This window comes from Botrytis sinoallii, assembly GCF_014898435.1.
Source record: "Botrytis sinoallii strain Bc 23 chromosome Unknown BSIN_020, whole genome shotgun sequence".
Classification (NCBI taxonomy): domain Eukaryota; kingdom Fungi; phylum Ascomycota; class Leotiomycetes; order Helotiales; family Sclerotiniaceae; genus Botrytis; species Botrytis sinoallii.
This window is the reverse complement of record NW_024066047.1, coordinates 534,986-551,362: the sequence shown is the minus strand read 5'-3', so window position 1 is coordinate 551,362 and position 16,377 is coordinate 534,986. Positions and strand designations below refer to the sequence as shown.

The window sequence follows — 16,377 nt, the reverse complement described above, 5'->3', positions numbered from 1 at the left end:
TACTAGGTAGGTAGAGAGCAGACACTTTGCTGCTTTGAGTAATTCGCGTACTGCGTAATATCATACTAATATGAATGGTTACCCAAGCCATCGAATCCCGAATTATAGATCATTACCAAGTCAACGCCCACCCTCTGAGCCTCCTCATCCACAGCGCACACTCAATCATCGATTCCACCCTCATCTTATTGGTCATTAGCATTATACGTACAGCGCAGAGATTCATGAATGACCCCCGTTGACCCAGCCGTATTTGCGAACCTAGAACCTTTTGCAGAATGATAATTATGGGACGAAGAAACGGCTCAGAGACAAGTTCACAACAGACAACCAAAACAACAAAAGCAACCAAAACAACAGAGACAAAATACGTTTTGTTCCCCATAAAATGGCCGGGTACCCTTGGAGCCTCGTGCTTATTATTCGATAACTGCCATCAGTTGCCATGTCGAATTAATTTTCTTTTCTTCTCCGTCCCTCTCTCTCCTCTCGCTCCTCTCGCTCCTCGCCCTCCTCGCCCTCCTCGCTCTCTATTAATAAAATAATTGGACAATTGATTCATTTACCTGGGGATCCACTTTTGCAATCCTTGAGGATAAAATTTTCAACGGGAGAGATAATTCGTCAGCCTGACTATTCACGAACCTTTAAAAAGGACCAAAGGTAACTCTAGCGAGATTGGAAATTGGTTCTTGGCCCGTGCTAAGCCAAGCTAACCAAAAGTGGATCTGTCGTACCTGAGCGAAGAAATGTTGTGTGATCCTGTGAAGCTTGTGAAGTTGTGAGCCTGTCCAGTCGAGCCAGTCCAGTCCAGTCCCGTCCTGTCCTGTCCTGTACTTTGTAAACTACCATCAATCAATATTCACTTTTTCACTCTCACCCCCTCAACCCAACCCAACCTACCTCCTCCCTACCCTTTTCACGAAAAAAAAACACAAAAAAATTCAAAAGCCCTCTTTTTCCATGACGACGGCAATGAGGGTGACGTCGAAGTTGTAAATATTAAACTGCCCAAGTCGGCGGAAGTCACTCCTTTAAACAATTAGCTTTACCCACTGAGCGCTGTAGACGCAGCTGCAACAAAAAGGGCAACGCCATGAACGACGCTGAGCCATCACTCTTTCTGGCCAGACACGAGCATGCATATGGGCAATCTCATCACAATCATTTAAAACAACACCAAAAATTCCACAACAAACGTCAAACGACGGTCGTTGAAACGGCGACAGCTGAAGCTTCCGCCATAACAGAAGTCTATCAAACAATATCCGTCGTCCAACAGGTTGATGTCGATAGCGATGGATCGACGCTCGCGGTCCAGACCTTTCCGGCAAGTGACTACTCGTCTTTGAATATACAGGCCGCAGCAACAACAACACCCTCGACTTCTTCGAGTATGAGTACAGATATCACTTCCACACTTTCTACAGATCTCGGGGCTCAAGCTACATCATCTGGCCAAGTCGTCCTATCGTTATCATCGAGCACTGATGTGACTTCGACTTCCACTCCTTCCACTAGCTTTTCTACTTTCACTCCTAATTCTAATTCAACTACATGTAAGTTAAACTTTCAGATCCTTTTGGTGAAACAATGTATTAATGGTATGATATTAGTAATTTCTAGCTCAATTCCGAATTCGACTCCAGTCTCAGTATCAGTTTCGATTTCAGGTACATTTTCAAGTTCTACAACATTATTTTCGAATGCAACTGCTTCTCCTTCAATTTCCTCCTCCTCATCATCCACAACATCCACAACATCCACATCGTCCACGTCCCCCAAAACTAATACTACCGCAATTCCTTTTGCTGGCTCAACTTCGACATCCTCATTCGAAACTTTCGCATCGACGATAACGTCTTCGTTTTTATCTTCATCTCCGTTTCTTTCTTCGGCCGCATCGTCAACTTCTTCGATCTCAGACTCGAACACATTTTCGTCATCATCCTCGCCATCTCAAACAGATTCGACTAGCAGTGGTATTTACGTTGGGGGAGGTACAGGTACTGGTTCTGCATCTGGGGGTAGTGGCGCTACAAATACTGCCGTTGCTGGGAGTGGTAGCAGTGGCAATGGAACAGATAATACTTCAACGCCATCGACATCCACGATAGTTGGAGGTGTAGTCGGTGGAGTAGCTGGTCTTGCTGCAATTTTGTTTCTTCTGATGTTTGTATTGAGATGGAAGAAGAAGAATGGTGGCATGTTATCTCTTGGAAGTGTGCCTCCTTCGGCGGTTGCAGGTGGTGGAAGCAGTGGAGGAGCTGGTGGGAATGGCGGCAGCAATTCGGCAAACCAAGCCCCAGGTTTCTCTAATCAAGCTCCCCGTAGCATGACAGAGCGTAGATCACTCGCTATGGCCGTACCTGCAGCGCTGGCCAGTCTCTCGAAAACTAAGCGATCCTCTCAAAATACAGCAACTAATACAATCTCCTCAGCAGGCAGTGAAAGAGGCTTCTACAGAGTATCTGGCAAGAAGCTTCCCTCTGTTTTACAACATGGAGGTGACGGTTATGCTGAGCCAAATCCAAATACATTGAGCGGATCTTCCTTCTATCCCTCTGGAGTGCCTCCTATCCCTAACTCGAATACTTTGAGTGGCACCTCGTTCTACCGAGATTCTCAGGGATTCTATGGAGGACAACCAAGCCCACCTCTCGAACCCACGAATAGAGACTCTGGAGTCCCAGTCATGAGACCTAGTCCCGCAAGAACCCCCGTTACAGAACATGGCCCGTTTGCAGAACCACCCGTAGCTACCCCGCCTAGGCCGGATCTTTTGGGTCGCTCGCACCCCTCACAAGATGGCTCCCATCCCTCAAGATTTACAGAAGAAGTCTGAAATAAGAACTCTCGGCATCTTTTAGGAGAAATTCTGGGAGATCATTGGCATGGATAAAGGTGAAGGGTTTCGCTTTCTGGTAGTTGTTGTGCGGCTTTTTTGGAATTACCTTTTTAGGTAGTCCTTGGATATCTGCTGCAACTCTGCATTGGGTTTGGCGTTTTTTTTTTCCTGATATGTAGTGCAGGATTTTTGATACCAGTGAGCGCGTGGAGATTTATCTGATTTGCTGCTTCTTACGTTATGATGCCTCTCGGCAATATTCAGGGGAAGGGGGGTAGTCGATTTAGGATAGGCATTTCTCCTGAGATCAGTACATAACTGATACTTGTTCTTTTCCTTGGAGTAAAGTAGATGATCTTGTTGGATAATATAGGCGCCGCTTCTGTAGCAGCAGGCGAATAGCTAGGTTACAAGATCAGAGAGGATGGAATAAAAGATAATGTCTTTTTATGGATGAAACCCAGCGTGTCATTTTGAAGCTTGGATGCATTGTGCATAGTGATTTTCTTGGATGTGATGAATTGGAGAATTGAAAAAGTGCCAGATTTGGGTGTACACAAACATTAGAGTGGCTATGTATGTATGATGCTGCAGTGATGTATACCCTTTTGAGTCCAAGCGAGGTTGTTAAGTTCTGGGTTGGGGCCGATAAAGTCTCCCACTCGTTTCAGCAGTGTAACAGGTCAAATTGTGTAGAGAATTCATTGGTTCATACAGACGCTCCATGAGGTGTCTTTAACCCCGCATTGGCCGATAGCGTCTAGACTTTGTTACCGTAGTATCGGGGTTAAAGAGTTGTGCTCAATACCGTAGGTATGGGACACAAATGTAATGAAAATGGAAGATATTGGATCAATATGGCCATGTGATAAAAGCCTTTGAGGAGTACAGCAGTACAATTTGAATGAAGTACAAGAGAGAGAGAAGAGAGAGAGTGCGGGCCGGCAGCTTCGAAGAGTTATTAGCTCCGGGATCTGTACATGATCAACCTGTATATCAGAGATACCTTGAAGCTTCTATCCGATGTCCGTAGCTTAATAAAATACTTCCAAGGCAGCTTGCGTGAACTCTAATTCAACATCTTTTGTAAGTATTGTATTGACATATTACGTGGTCGATGATTGTACCCAAGCGAACTCTAACTAAGTGATGTTACCTGTTGAATACCACCCATCTACTGAAGAGGTGTCAAATTAACATAGAAGCTGCTTATTACAGACCATACCTCGAATCTTCTCACCAGCAAAATAATGCTTAGTCAATCAAGGATTATTTTGAGATGGGGGTCGTAGTTTGAAATAATAATCGGTGATATCGTATGAGTCGTGAGATGATCGGTGATCAAAAGACTCCTTTCCTGGTTTGTGTGATGCAACACTTTGAATTTCAGATAGCGAGATAGCGAGATAACGAGACAATGCCTTTCTTTTCCAATTGACTTCTCCTCATCCATTCTCCTGCTTCTCTATACCTTTCTCCATGTTCTTTTGTCCTTGTTGACCTTTGCCCATTACCTAGGTACGATAATCATCCTTTGAAAGCTCCAGAAAGCTCAGACCATAATTAAAATACCCCTAAGGTCGGTCTTGTCGGCCGTAGCAACCCCTCAGCACTACCCTACTGGCAGGCATTATTTTCTTCGCCTTTCCCCCCAAAAAGTCTAAATCGCAATACATTTCCTGGCTCTTTCAACTCTTTATTTGGCACCACACTATATCAGATCTCATCTCAGCTCAGCTCAGCTCAGCATATAATCAATTCAATCGTCATCTGGCCACTAAGCCTTCAGGATCCACAAACAGCGCCCCAGTCACAAAGAAATATCGGCACCCGATACGTGACCCAGACTCGAGAATTATTAGTACACTGCGATTAAGCGGAATCTCACACAAACTCCGGTTTCTGGCAACTGCTCCAAGAAGCTTGTACGAATACGAATCAGCATCGGCTTGGATGATTTAACGGGGACTTCCAAACGACTCCAGTCACTTGCGCTTTTATTCAAAGTCAACTTGATTACTATGCGATAGTTAACGATGATGGATTCCATGCACCATGATACCAATGCTTTCATGCCCCAGATTTCTGCACCGCCCATAATGAACCCCCCGCCTCAAATATTCGGGGCTTACAATGCAGATGGTTTACCGGTTTCGAAATTACCCGATTTCAATGGTCCAATTTTTGGTGATGGAACCCTCCTCGATGAAAGCAACGAGGCAAAACGGAGGAGGATAGCGAGGGTACGATTCGAAGTTCTGCGAAGGAAAGTGAAATAGAAAGAAAGGCTGACGATGGCAGGCTTGTGATATGTGCCGGAAGAAGAAGATCAAGTGCGATGGAAAATTACCAGCTTGTACGCATTGTATCAACTACAAAACAGAATGTGTCTTTACACAAGTCGAGAAGAAGAGGAATCCCCCCAAAGGGTAAGCATTTCGGTTGAACTGTGTGTTATTTTGGCTGCGAATCTTGGCCGCTGATTCCCAGACAGAGCGAAATACATCGAGGGCCTTGAGAATCGTCTAGGTCGCATGGAAAGTTTGTTGAAGCTATCTGGTTTGTCTCATCAACTTGGGCATGTTCTGTTATGTTTAATGATTGACGGATAATGTTCTAGGCCTCCTTAGCGAAGAAGATGGTGGACGAACGGATCTGGGAACATTGGAGAAGATATTACAGGAAAAGAATCAATCGCGGAGAGCATCTGCTGTGCCTGCTTCAAGCGCAACGTCTCCGACTCAAAGTACCCCAGGTGGCCCGCCCGAAGCGAATGGATCGACCCCTAAGAGTACTATCGCATCGCCGGAACCAAATAAAGACTCCGAGAAGCGACAAAGCAAGGACAGTAAAAGTGGAGAGACTGATGAAAATGGAGAGCCCGTCGAGGCGCTTTCAGATATGATGTGCTCCTTAATCACAAATAATTGTGGAGAAACAAGATATATAGGTACGGAATTTTGTTTATTGAAGATGAGCTATACTAACAAGCTCAGGATCATCGTCTGGGTTCTCCATATTTTCGCCAAAGGGCATCTCATGGGTCAATGAGAAAACGGGCGATTCATCCTTTCAGGAGATGATATCTTCTGCTTCCGTGGATGATAATAAGATGATGTATTGGAAGCCGGAAGTATTCTCGGATTTGTTTGCACGACCGATATGGAGGCAACTTCCTCCCAAAAACGAGTGCGTGTCTTTACTCAAGGACTTTTTTGAGAATTTTAATTGCATGTTTCCCCTTTTTCACCAACCTACCTTCATGCATTTGGTCGATCGACAATACTCCAATGATCCTTATGAAGGCTCCGGATGGTGGGCAAGTCTCAACTGTGCCCTTGCCATTGCTCATCGTCTCCGCGTCATGAGTCACCTTGTGCCACAAGAAGAAGACACAAAAGCTTGGGGCTACCTCAAAAATGCGATGGGCGTTTTTACTGAACTCACGATGCGGAATACTGATTTGCTCAGCGTACAAGCTTTGTTGGGAATGGCTTTGTTTATGCAGGGTACACCAAATCCGCAGCCTTCTTTCTTTCTTGTAGCAGCCGCTATTCGACTTTCACATAGTATTGGACTTCACAAACGTGGATCCGGCTTCAACCTCAATCCCGTTGAGATTGAGCAACGCAAACGTGTATTCTGGATAGGATACATGCTAGACAAAGACATCTGCTTACGCTCAGGAAGACCTCCTGCACAAGATGACGATGATATGCATGTCGAATTACCGAGCGCTGACCCCGAAGACAACATTGGTAATATCCCTCTAGCCGATGGAAAAGGAAAAGTTAACCTCTTCCGCTTGATGTGTGAATTCTCAACTATTGAGAGCAAAGTATACAAGCAGCTTTATTCGACTAAAGCCTCAAAACAGTCAGATGGTGAACTTCTCAACACCATAGGAGAGCTTGATTCTCAACTTGAAGAATGGAAAGACAGTATTCCAGTTGACTTCCGTCCAGAGCACGAGATCAAGGCTTCACATACCCCTTTAATTCTCCACGTTGTTGTTCTTCATTTCGCTTACTATAATTGCCTCACTACAATTCACCGCATGTCTGTTCATCACGGATATTGGACTAGCCGTCTCTCTAATTACGCTATTCAAGGCCTGAATGCTAGACCTCTAAATCCTCGTGTCTTTTCCTCGGCCGCATTATGTGTATCTGCTGCTCGGGCTTCCATACATCTTATCAAATATGTTCCCCAGGGCGACTTCGCTTGTGTTTGGTAAGCTAGAGTCACATACTACCTGGATTACAAGCTGACATATTTAGGCTCATTCTCTACTTCCCCGTTTCCGCGCTGGTAACACTCTTCGGTAATATTCTACAAAATCCTCAAGATCCTCGGGCACGCTCTGATGTTCGTCTTATGAACCTCGTTGTTAACTTCCTTTCTATGCTGGGCACCGAGGAAGAAAATGGAGGTGTAAAACGCATGCTTGGAGTCTGTTCAGAGTTTGAGAGAATAGCGAAAGTCGTTTTGGATAAAGCAGAAAAGGAGACGTCTTCAAGAAGAAAACGAAAGAGTGGCGATCATTCGACCAAAGCATCACATATGCCTAGGGCCGGTCAACCACGAACTCCTATGAACACTACTCAATCCCCCATGCCTGGAGTCTTCTCTCCCAACTCGACAAACCAAATGAACTTTCAGAACGGATTTAGCCCCATGCAAGGAGCTTCTCCTAACTCTAATTGGCAATCCGACTTTGCTCCTTCTGGAGGTGATTTTATGGGACAAAATACAGGGACACCATTTGGGAGTGTTCAAGGCTTTGCGAATGGAAATGAGTTCAGCTCCCCATTAAATCCAAATTCTTTCCAACAACCTTTTGTTCCTCAGGATCTTTGGCAGATGCCAATGACCCTTGAATGGGACTGGGCAGAAATGACAGGCGGCGCATATCAAAGTTTCGAAAATGGCGTTATGGGGGACCCTAATCTTCATATGAACGATAATTCACATCTACAAAACCAGGGAGGGGGAATGTAAACCAAGGATTTTGGCGTTCTCATCTATGGAGATATCTGGAAATCAAGGTGTTATGATAGTACTGGGCATAGGAGGGGGTTACATCTGGCATAAATTAAGGGCTCATAGCACTCGCTTTGCATGATGGTTATGGCGCTTTCTGGGAGGATTCGGCTGGCTTAGGGATGATTACCTTTAGCTTTATAAGAGGTTCATAGGGATGGTGTAAACTGGTGTCTCCTCTGATCATGTTACTGCAAGGCTTCATTATGCCTAACCAATGTATTCTAATGACTTGCTTTGAAATACGTAAAATAGGCTTGTACTATTAATTTTAAACAACTACATGAATGTAAAATAATAAAAGTTAGTCAGTTATTTCAATATCATTTTTATGATCGATTATCATTGGGAAACAAAATACCAGTATGTCCGAGGTTAATAAAATTTATCAAATATCAACATCAATGTATCTTTGAGTTTCGATATCGAAAATGCGCTAGTGTTGTAATCAATCAAGCTTAATCGAGGCATCATAATGATTCGCCTCCCACCTCTAACTCCGACATCCACAAACCACTTCGAATACACTCTCAACCCCTCTTAAATAGTGGTCAACGTCACGGCAAGTCATCCCAGTGACTCTGAACCACGTCTATATCCCAAATACCACACGTACAGCTCTAGCCAAGCATGACATCAATATTACGACAATGCAGCTCTCTTGCTAGAATTTCTCAGACCACCATCCAATCTGCCGCACGAAATTCCCTCCGTACATCATCGACAGCACCCTTATTACGGTCGCGGATAGCTGCACAAAGAGCGCGCACATTCGTCACCAAGCCGCCAAAGCCAGACAAGGACACGGGGAAGGATGAGTCGGAGGTGAAGTCGAAAAATAAAAATTCGTCAAAACCACCCACCAAGTCCGCTCCCGGGACGGAAAACCTCTACAACGGAAAGACTCCTTTGTCTCCCTCGGAGAATGGTGCGGAAGCACAGGAGCCACCGCTGGTGGAAGGATATGTGAAGTTGACGGAGGAGGAGATGAAGCAGCTAGAGCAAGTAATTGCTTCGATGCAATTTGGAAAAGGCCAAACTCAAGAATTAAGGGAATCTTTGAAGGAGATAAATAAGGCAGGAGTGCCATCTGACTTAAGAGATTTGTTGAAAGAAGTGAAGGGTAGACCGATGACTTTGACAGAAGCTGCAAAATTTACAAGACTGGTGTTGCAGATGGCGTGGTCCGCTGCAAAGGTCCAATCACAGGCACAACAGTCACAGGGAACAAATTTCAATTCAAACGAGCCAGGATCTTCTACAAATGGTAACAAAGGAGACCAGAAGCAGGGTGGCAAGAAAGGCAATCAGCACGAAAGCTTCAACTTTGGCAACTCGTCGGATATCAAACTCGATACTACAACCTTATTGATTGGATCTTTCGCAACATACTTTCTATGGCAGACACTCTTTCCCGGCACCAACAAGAAGGATATCACATTCCAGGAATTCCGAAATAACTTCTTTGACAAAGGGTTGGTCAAGAGATTGACTGTGGTTAACAAGTCGGAGGTCCGGGTTGATCTTCACACTGAAGCCGCTGCTGCGATGTATCCAGACTCTCCTGCCGGTAACCCCAACTTTCATTACCACTTCTCGATAGGTTCTGCCGAAGGTTTTGAGCAAAGAATGGAACAAGCACAAAACGAGCTAGGAATACCTGTTGCTGAGAGGATACCAATTGGTTACGCTAGTGATGGAGATACATGGGCTCTTATCTACTCTTTCGGCCCTACACTTTTGTTCATTGGTGCTATTTTCTACATGTCAAGGCGAGCTTCGGCAGGTGCTGGAGGCCAGAGTGGCATTTTTGGAATGGGAAAAAGTCGAGCAAAGCAATTCAATCACGAGACTGATGTAAAGGTTAAGTTTAAGGATGTTGCCGGTATGGATGAAGCAAAGCTAGAAATTATGGAGTTTGTCTCCTTCCTAAAGACACCTGAGCAATTCCAACGTTTGGGTGCTAAAATTCCTCGCGGCGCTATTCTTTCTGGACCACCAGGTACTGGTAAAACTTTGTTGGCAAAGGCAACAGCTGGTGAATCTCAAGTACCATTCTTTAGTGTCAGTGGTTCCGAATTCGTCGAGATGTTTGTTGGTGTTGGAGCATCGAGAGTTCGGGATCTTTTCGCCATGGCCAGAAAGAGCACTCCTTGTATTATCTTCATTGATGAAATCGATGCTATTGGAAAGTCTCGTGGAAAATCCGGTGGATTTTCTGGAGGTGGAAACGATGAACGGGAAGCTACACTCAATCAAATCTTGACTGAGATGGACGGTTTCAACACGACTGAGCAAATTGTTGTTCTTGCTGGTACCAATAGACCCGACGTACTTGACAAGGCTCTAATGAGACCCGGTCGTTTTGATAGACACATTTCTATCGACAGGCCGACCATGGATGGTAGAAAGCAAATCTTCAAGGTTCACTTGGGCAAGATTGTTACCAATGAGAATATTGAGTACTTGACTGGACGATTGTCAGCCTTGACTCCAGGTTTCTCTGGTGCTGATATTGCCAACTGTGTCAATGAAGCTGCTTTGATTGGTAAGTATTTCCTCTTCAATTTTTTGACTATTACTAATTTTGAATAGCTGCCCGAACACAAGCCAAATCTGTAGCTATGTTACACTTTGAACAAGCTATTGAGCGTGTTATTGGTGGTCTCGAGAAGAAATCTCTCGTTTTGTCACCAGAAGAGAAGAAGACAGTTGCCTACCATGAAGCAGGCCACGCAATTTGCGGTTGGTACTTCAAGTGGGCTGATCCACTTCTCAAAGTTTCCATCATTCCTCGTGGACAAGGTGCCCTCGGATACGCACAATACCTTCCTGCTGGCGACACTTACCTCATGAATGTCAACCAACTTATGGATCGTATGGCAATGACTCTCGGTGGACGTGTATCAGAAGAACTCCACTTCGAAACCGTCACCAGTGGTGCTAGTGACGATTTTAACAAGGTTACTCGTATGGCTACCGCCATGGTAACTAAATGGGGCATGTCTAAGAAACTCGGCCCCCTCCATTTCGAAACCGATAGAGAAAATCAACTCATGAAACCTTTCGCCGAATCGACAGCTCAAACTATTGATTCAGAAGTTCGACGTATAGTCGATGAAGCATATGAGAAATGTAGAAACCTACTGGTGGAGAAGAAGAACGAAGTGGGTATCATTGCAGAGGAACTTTTGGCGAAGGAGGTGCTCGGTAGAGATGATATGGTGAGATTACTGGGACCAAGACCATTTGATGAGAATAAGGATTTCATCAAATACTTCGGTGGAGGATCGTTAGGAAAGAGTGCGCCACCACCACCGGCGACGGAGAGTACGGATTTGCCAACTGAGGACTCTACTCCTCTTGCTTAGAGGTCGATGGAGAATAGGATTTGAGAAGGCACTGGGGAGGAGCTTGGAAGAATGGAGATTTGTATAGGATGGGATATCCATCACGAGATATCTTGAATGAAGGGTAGGGACGGGGAATGGCATATCAAAATATGCCAAGGAATCAATGAAGAGAAAAGGAAGAAAGAAAGAAAGAAAGAAAGGGCTACGATTCAGGCAAAAGACCAAACTTCACTCTCCTATTCTGTTTTGTGAAATAAATAGCATTTGCGGCGAGGGATTTACTTTAGATGGACTTGTGACTTGGCTGAATGGGGCTGAGATGAATGATGATATTTGAATCTGCATTGTTTTTGGAGGCGGGGGGTGAGATGAAGTGGAATGGAATGGAGTGGAGTGGAGTGGAGCGAAGTAGGTGGATGCAGATTTTTTGAGGAGTGGGTGTGTATGTATTATATTGTGTTAAAAATGAAATATGTATCATCTTCAATCTTTATTTGTTGTTGTTTTGGTGGTGGTCGTGTAGTGGTGGTGCTTTTTGTGGTTGGGAATGGGATGTGAATGTGAGGACTTGAAGGGGGGCAGGGAGGTAGGGAGGTAGGGAGGTAGGGAGGGTAGGGAGGTAGGGAGTAGGGAGGGAGATTTTATTCTGCTGTTTTGATGATACTGATGTTGTGTATTGAATAGTGCTCTCCTCCGGGTTATATCTAGGTGTGTAGACTTTTTCACATCCTGTCTGAATTTTTTGAATTTTTTGATTTTTAAATGATGAGTTTTTCTGTTTTGCTCTTTATGTTTTGGATATGAGGCATTGGATGGATGAATGGATGACTGAATAATGGATGGATGAATTAAAAAGTTAAAAAAACATCTCGATTTCCATAGACGAAAGTGTTTTTACGCGCAGAGCGAAGAGAGATGACCGTAGTAGAGGTTTCCTTTTCCCTTCCCGATCGCTTCTCAACCCCATTATTTCTCTACTCCCACATATATCTTCATACGTTTATGCTACTCCTCTGCTTCATCGGTAGATTCGCCAAAGGCATAAACGGACACATTTGTTCTTGTGTATGTGTGTGAATCTCTGAGTACTAGTTTTGATGACGATTTGATTTTTGCGTTAGTTTTTACATCGGTTTTGGTTTCAGTCTTTGTATCTATTTCTATTTCTGTTTCTGTTTCTGTTTTGTGGATTGTGATTGTGAATGTGAATGTGAGTGTGAGTGTGAGTGTGAGTGTGAGTGTGAGTATGAATATGAGTGTGAGAGTGTATGTGAGGGATGTCTCTTTTCCCACATTTCTTGCTGTTCGGTGCGGAATTGATGGAAGAGAGTTAGAGCGTCGAGATGATCCTGTGCGTCGTCGGGTGAGAAGCCGTAGTCGAGTTTGAAGGATTGGAAACCGGTGGGGTAGCCGAGATCGTGCAGCCACTGGGAGGGGAAGAGGGAGAAATTAGTGTGGGTTTAACGGGGGGGAGGTTTGTGTGGATGTGGAGTCTCGTGTATTGTAATAAGGAGGTTAGTGAACGAGTTAAGCTTACTTGGGTGTCGGACTTGGTATTGGGAGCGGGAGAGGAACGGGGTGTCATTTTGTAGTGGGTGGGATGAGAGTCAAATGCGTCAAATTTGTTAGGATATCAAGAAGTCGATTGGACTTCAGGATGTTTGAAGGTTTGATCCTTGATGTTGAACTCACTGCTATTGAAGTAATTGTTGTCAATCTAGACAAGAGAGTCTGAGAGAGGTTCAAGCTCTGGTTGAAGTTTCCTTACCAGAATATTGAACAAAGAGTAATGAATGAAAGAAATAAAGCTGATTCAATGTAACAATAAACGATAGTTAAACAAAGAGAACGACGGCCAATTTCACAACGCAACCGATACTGTGTCTGTTCCTGATTACTTTACTAGCAGCTTTCTAGAACGTGGAACATTCGAAGAATAAAGGAGTTCGAGCTTCCGAACACACCACTAAGTGTGGGTAACCCCTTCGATGTCGTTTTTTGAATATATTATCATGTCTTCAAGACTTTAGAAGAACGGCTGGTACTCACTGGTATCCAACTACATCATAATGAAAAAAGCGATAACACCCTAAAAGCACCCGCACGCAAGCAACTTAGCAACTTAGCAACTTAGCAACTCTCGACAAGCTCACTAACCCAAAAGAGATGACCTCTGGATAGGGCTGCAGATTAAAGATGCAAGTAGTCCTGGTCTCTTGATATTTGTAGTTCATATCTGACTACATGCGTACAAGAGGTAGGTAGGATATCAATATTGACTCAAAAGGACTCGGAACGTCTATACCCGATGGTCTCGAGTATCTCGACTAGGGGTAATCATATCATTCATCTCATATCTGGGTGAGAAGCAGAAGTCTTTGCGTACGGTACCTCTCTTTTAGGAAGCGATGCAATGCAATGCAGATAAAGGAATGGATATACTATTGTGCCTGTATATCCATGTTCAAGTAAACATTGTGAACCCAACCCACCTCACGCCACTCTCAGTCCAAGCTGGAGCTTCCCGCTTCATTAAAGTTTAGTGGCAGTTAAATATATCAATTTCTGATTGGCTCACGTGTTTAACTTTAAACGAAGTGGCTTAACCTTAGCTTGGCCCCTCCAAATCCCCAGCCATAGAGCAAGCTTGGAAGCTTGAGCACTTTCCAACGGTTACTATTTAGGACCAAAAATAAGGAAAGCTCCAGCCTTATTGTTATTATTGTTACATGAGAGAGTCATTTTATTTTGATTGGGGTTGCGATCCTACTTCGAAGATCAGCTTGAAATTGAATACTTGGTTGTATTCAACATCCTCTTCAATATGGATTCTGATGATAATGGTTTGGTGACTATTGAGAAGAACCATTTTGAAGCTTTGCTGAGAAGGTAAAATGAATGATCTTCCTTTAACCCTGCTGTACGAGATGTACGCAATGTCTTAGCTGCGTGCAATCACTAACCGTTTTGCCCCACAACAGAGCTGACTTCGTATGTCGATATCGATATTTCTTGAGAGGTCGATTGAACGCCAAATACTTATTTGTTTATGTGTAGAATGGTTCGGAGGGTGGAGATTTTGATGCTTCTCAAGATGCCGACAACATTACAATTTCGAGAAAGGAGTATGATACCTTGGTGAGCATCTCACCCCATTGCACATTGTGAATTGACAGAAACCTCGACTAATAAATACCCTTTCTTGTGGTAGAAGCAATCCGTTCGTGAATATGGTACGCCCTTCATCCATACATATGAGAGACATTACTTAATATAGTGAATGTGAGAGACTGATTCAATAATCCAGAGAATCTGCGACGCAGCCTTATTAACGGTGGTATTACGGAGGAGACCTTGAATGTGAGTTTTTGAAGTTGTGGCATCCAAGTACCTACAAATTTCTGTTTGCTAACATGACTTTTTCAAGAGCTTAACCAAGGGTGACGATGAAAATGGAGCTGATCAGAGTGCTGCCTCGAATGTGTCTGCGACGCATGAAGATCCTGATGAAAGCACTACCTTTATGACACAAAGTCCTCCTCCATTGACTCCAATTGACCATGGTCACCAAGTTTATACATATGGCACGCCCCGAACTGGTACAATATTTGCAAGTCGTCCTCAAGAATACAAAAGCTCTCAAAATCATAAATTTCAGTATCAAGAGACCCCGAACCAAAATCTGCATACCAGTGGTCACGACGACAATAATACTTTCGATTTTGAGGCCGAAAACAATTCGGAGACTAATTCTCGGCGCCCATCTTATGAGAAGTTTGCCCAGCGTACTATACAATTGTACAACCTCTCAGATGGTACTACACATGCAGATGTTTGCGATGCTGTTAGGGGAGGGATGTTGTTAGATATGTATCTTCGCACTCATGATCATACTGCGATTATATCGTTCCTCGAACAGGCCCAAGCTAATGAGTTCTTTCGTCATGTCAAACGCAATGATTTGTATGTCCGTTCAAAGAGGGTGCGTGGTCCTGAGTATACATCCATACTCAAACAACTGACGGTCCGTAGGTCGACATTCGATGGCATGATAGGCAATTCATCTTACCAGATCACATCGCAAATCAAGTAAGGATTGGAGCTACTAGAAACCTTTTCATTCAAAAGTGCAGCCCCAACTTTACCGAAGAAGTCATCCGGGATGATCTTGAGCACATCCATAACCTGGTATTGATTAAGATTGTGTTCAATGGTTCCAGTGCTTTCATCTCGACCAATTCTGTTCATAATGCAATGTTTGCTCGTACTTGCATGATGAGTCGTGGGTATGTTGCTTTCATCTATCACTTTAGAGCTCGCTAACTCTTCTTTAGCGCTTATAGGAATTCGAAGATTAAATGGGCTCGTGATGAATGTGCAGCACCACTACCGAGGCGCCCAAGTCCTCAATTCGACAATCCTCCCATCCCAAAGAAGCAGAACACCCCTTTGGCCAATCGTTTCGAACCTCTCAACATTTATAGGGAGGACGAATCAGAGACTGACACCGAGGGCAAAGAAAACAAAATTGTAGGCGCTGATGGTGTAGATGGGAATGCGAGAATAAGACAACGGGGAGGGGCAGGAGTAAGAGAGCAAGATGAAGAAGTGATGGCGTGATAATGGGCATGGGTATTCCAGCTGTGAATCTTCATATACCTGGACTTGGTGCCTACAGGACCGACGACGGGGATAGATTTGTCGACCAGAACACTTTTCGATTCATCCGAAAAGGCTGAAGATTGGTGAATACCATCCCTTACATCGAGCTATGTACTAGGGTTGGGAGGCGTTACCATGAGGAGTCTGTTTATTTGTGTATTTTCTGGTTCAGATACCCCTTGAAGAATGGTCTGTTTGTGCTTCGGATATGTAATTGGTCTGATGAAATGGTAATTTTCACTGTAAGCGTGGATGACTAGGAGGGTACTTACAAACTGTACTCTGTATAGAAACATCCATAGGTACCTAGTACTTATACGGTCAATAGCGTTATCGCAGCGGAATAATCAAAAGTTTTTGAAAGTCCAATTTCTTGTCTGCGGGTCGTCCACGGATTAATAAAGTCCGCCTACTGGTAGCATGTTAACAGATTCAAGAAGGATGGATCTGAGGGGTCATTCTATCTAAAAA

General features: G+C 44.1%; 5 protein-coding genes across 5 annotated transcripts; 4 read left to right on the top strand and 1 right to left on the bottom strand.

Moving 5' to 3' along the window:
• Nucleotides 1-717: 717 nt before the first annotated feature.
• On the top strand, nucleotides 718-3,302 carry EAF02_009580 (uncharacterized protein). The gene is made up of 2 exons (XM_038905628.1): nucleotides 718-1,559; nucleotides 1,617-3,302. Exons 1-2 carry the CDS (start codon nucleotides 1,097-1,099, stop codon nucleotides 2,843-2,845), a joined length of 1,692 nt encoding a protein of 563 aa, XP_038754686.1. The 5' UTR covers nucleotides 718-1,096; the 3' UTR covers nucleotides 2,846-3,302.
• A 1,645-nt stretch (nucleotides 3,303-4,947) lies between these two features.
• Nucleotides 4,948-7,849, top strand: EAF02_009579 (uncharacterized protein; the record flags this gene model as incomplete). Its single annotated transcript, XM_038905627.1, has 6 exons — nucleotides 4,948-5,091; nucleotides 5,150-5,277; nucleotides 5,343-5,407; nucleotides 5,469-5,798; nucleotides 5,845-7,081; nucleotides 7,129-7,849. 6 exons carry the CDS (start codon nucleotides 4,948-4,950, stop codon nucleotides 7,847-7,849), a joined length of 2,625 nt encoding a protein of 874 aa, XP_038754685.1.
• Nucleotides 7,850-8,345: 496 nt separating this feature from the next.
• Nucleotides 8,346-11,799, top strand: EAF02_009578 (uncharacterized protein). Its single transcript, XM_038905626.1, has 2 exons — nucleotides 8,346-10,439; nucleotides 10,487-11,799. Exons 1-2 carry the CDS (start codon nucleotides 8,522-8,524, stop codon nucleotides 11,260-11,262), a joined length of 2,694 nt encoding a protein of 897 aa, XP_038754684.1. The 5' UTR covers nucleotides 8,346-8,521; the 3' UTR covers nucleotides 11,263-11,799.
• Nucleotides 11,800-12,249: 450 nt separating this feature from the next.
• Nucleotides 12,250-13,229, bottom strand: EAF02_009577 (uncharacterized protein; the record flags this gene model as incomplete). The annotated part of the gene is made up of 3 exons (XM_038905625.1): nucleotides 12,782-13,229; nucleotides 12,538-12,671; nucleotides 12,250-12,325 (listed from the first exon to the last, which is right to left on the bottom strand). The coding sequence occupies exons 1-3, from the start codon at nucleotides 12,827-12,829 to the stop codon at nucleotides 12,250-12,252; spliced, it is 258 nt and encodes an 85-aa protein (XP_038754683.1). The 5' UTR covers nucleotides 12,830-13,229.
• An 839-nt stretch (nucleotides 13,230-14,068) lies between these two features.
• Nucleotides 14,069-16,333, top strand: EAF02_009576 (uncharacterized protein; the record flags this gene model as incomplete). The annotated part of the gene is made up of 8 exons (XM_038905624.1): nucleotides 14,069-14,133; nucleotides 14,190-14,235; nucleotides 14,302-14,382; nucleotides 14,456-14,477; nucleotides 14,552-14,604; nucleotides 14,672-15,226; nucleotides 15,277-15,530; nucleotides 15,579-16,333. 8 exons carry the CDS (start codon nucleotides 14,069-14,071, stop codon nucleotides 15,862-15,864), a joined length of 1,362 nt encoding a protein of 453 aa, XP_038754682.1. The 3' UTR covers nucleotides 15,865-16,333.
• Nucleotides 16,334-16,377: the final 44 nt, after the last annotated feature.

Excerpts from the sequence above, each read along its gene's own strand:
- EAF02_009580 (XM_038905628.1), top strand. The coding sequence starts at position 1,097 with ATGAACGACGCTGAGCCATCACTCTTTCTGGCCAGACACGAGCATGCA. Across the intron at positions 1,560-1,616 it reads TAATTCTAATTCAACTACAT|TAATTTCTAGCTCAATTCCG; the intron begins GTAAGTTAAACT and ends GTATGATATTAG.
- EAF02_009578 (XM_038905626.1), top strand. The coding sequence starts at position 8,522 with ATGACATCAATATTACGACAATGCAGCTCTCTTGCTAGAATTTCTCAG. Across the intron at positions 10,440-10,486 it reads CAATGAAGCTGCTTTGATTG|CTGCCCGAACACAAGCCAAA; the intron begins GTAAGTATTTCC and ends AATTTTGAATAG.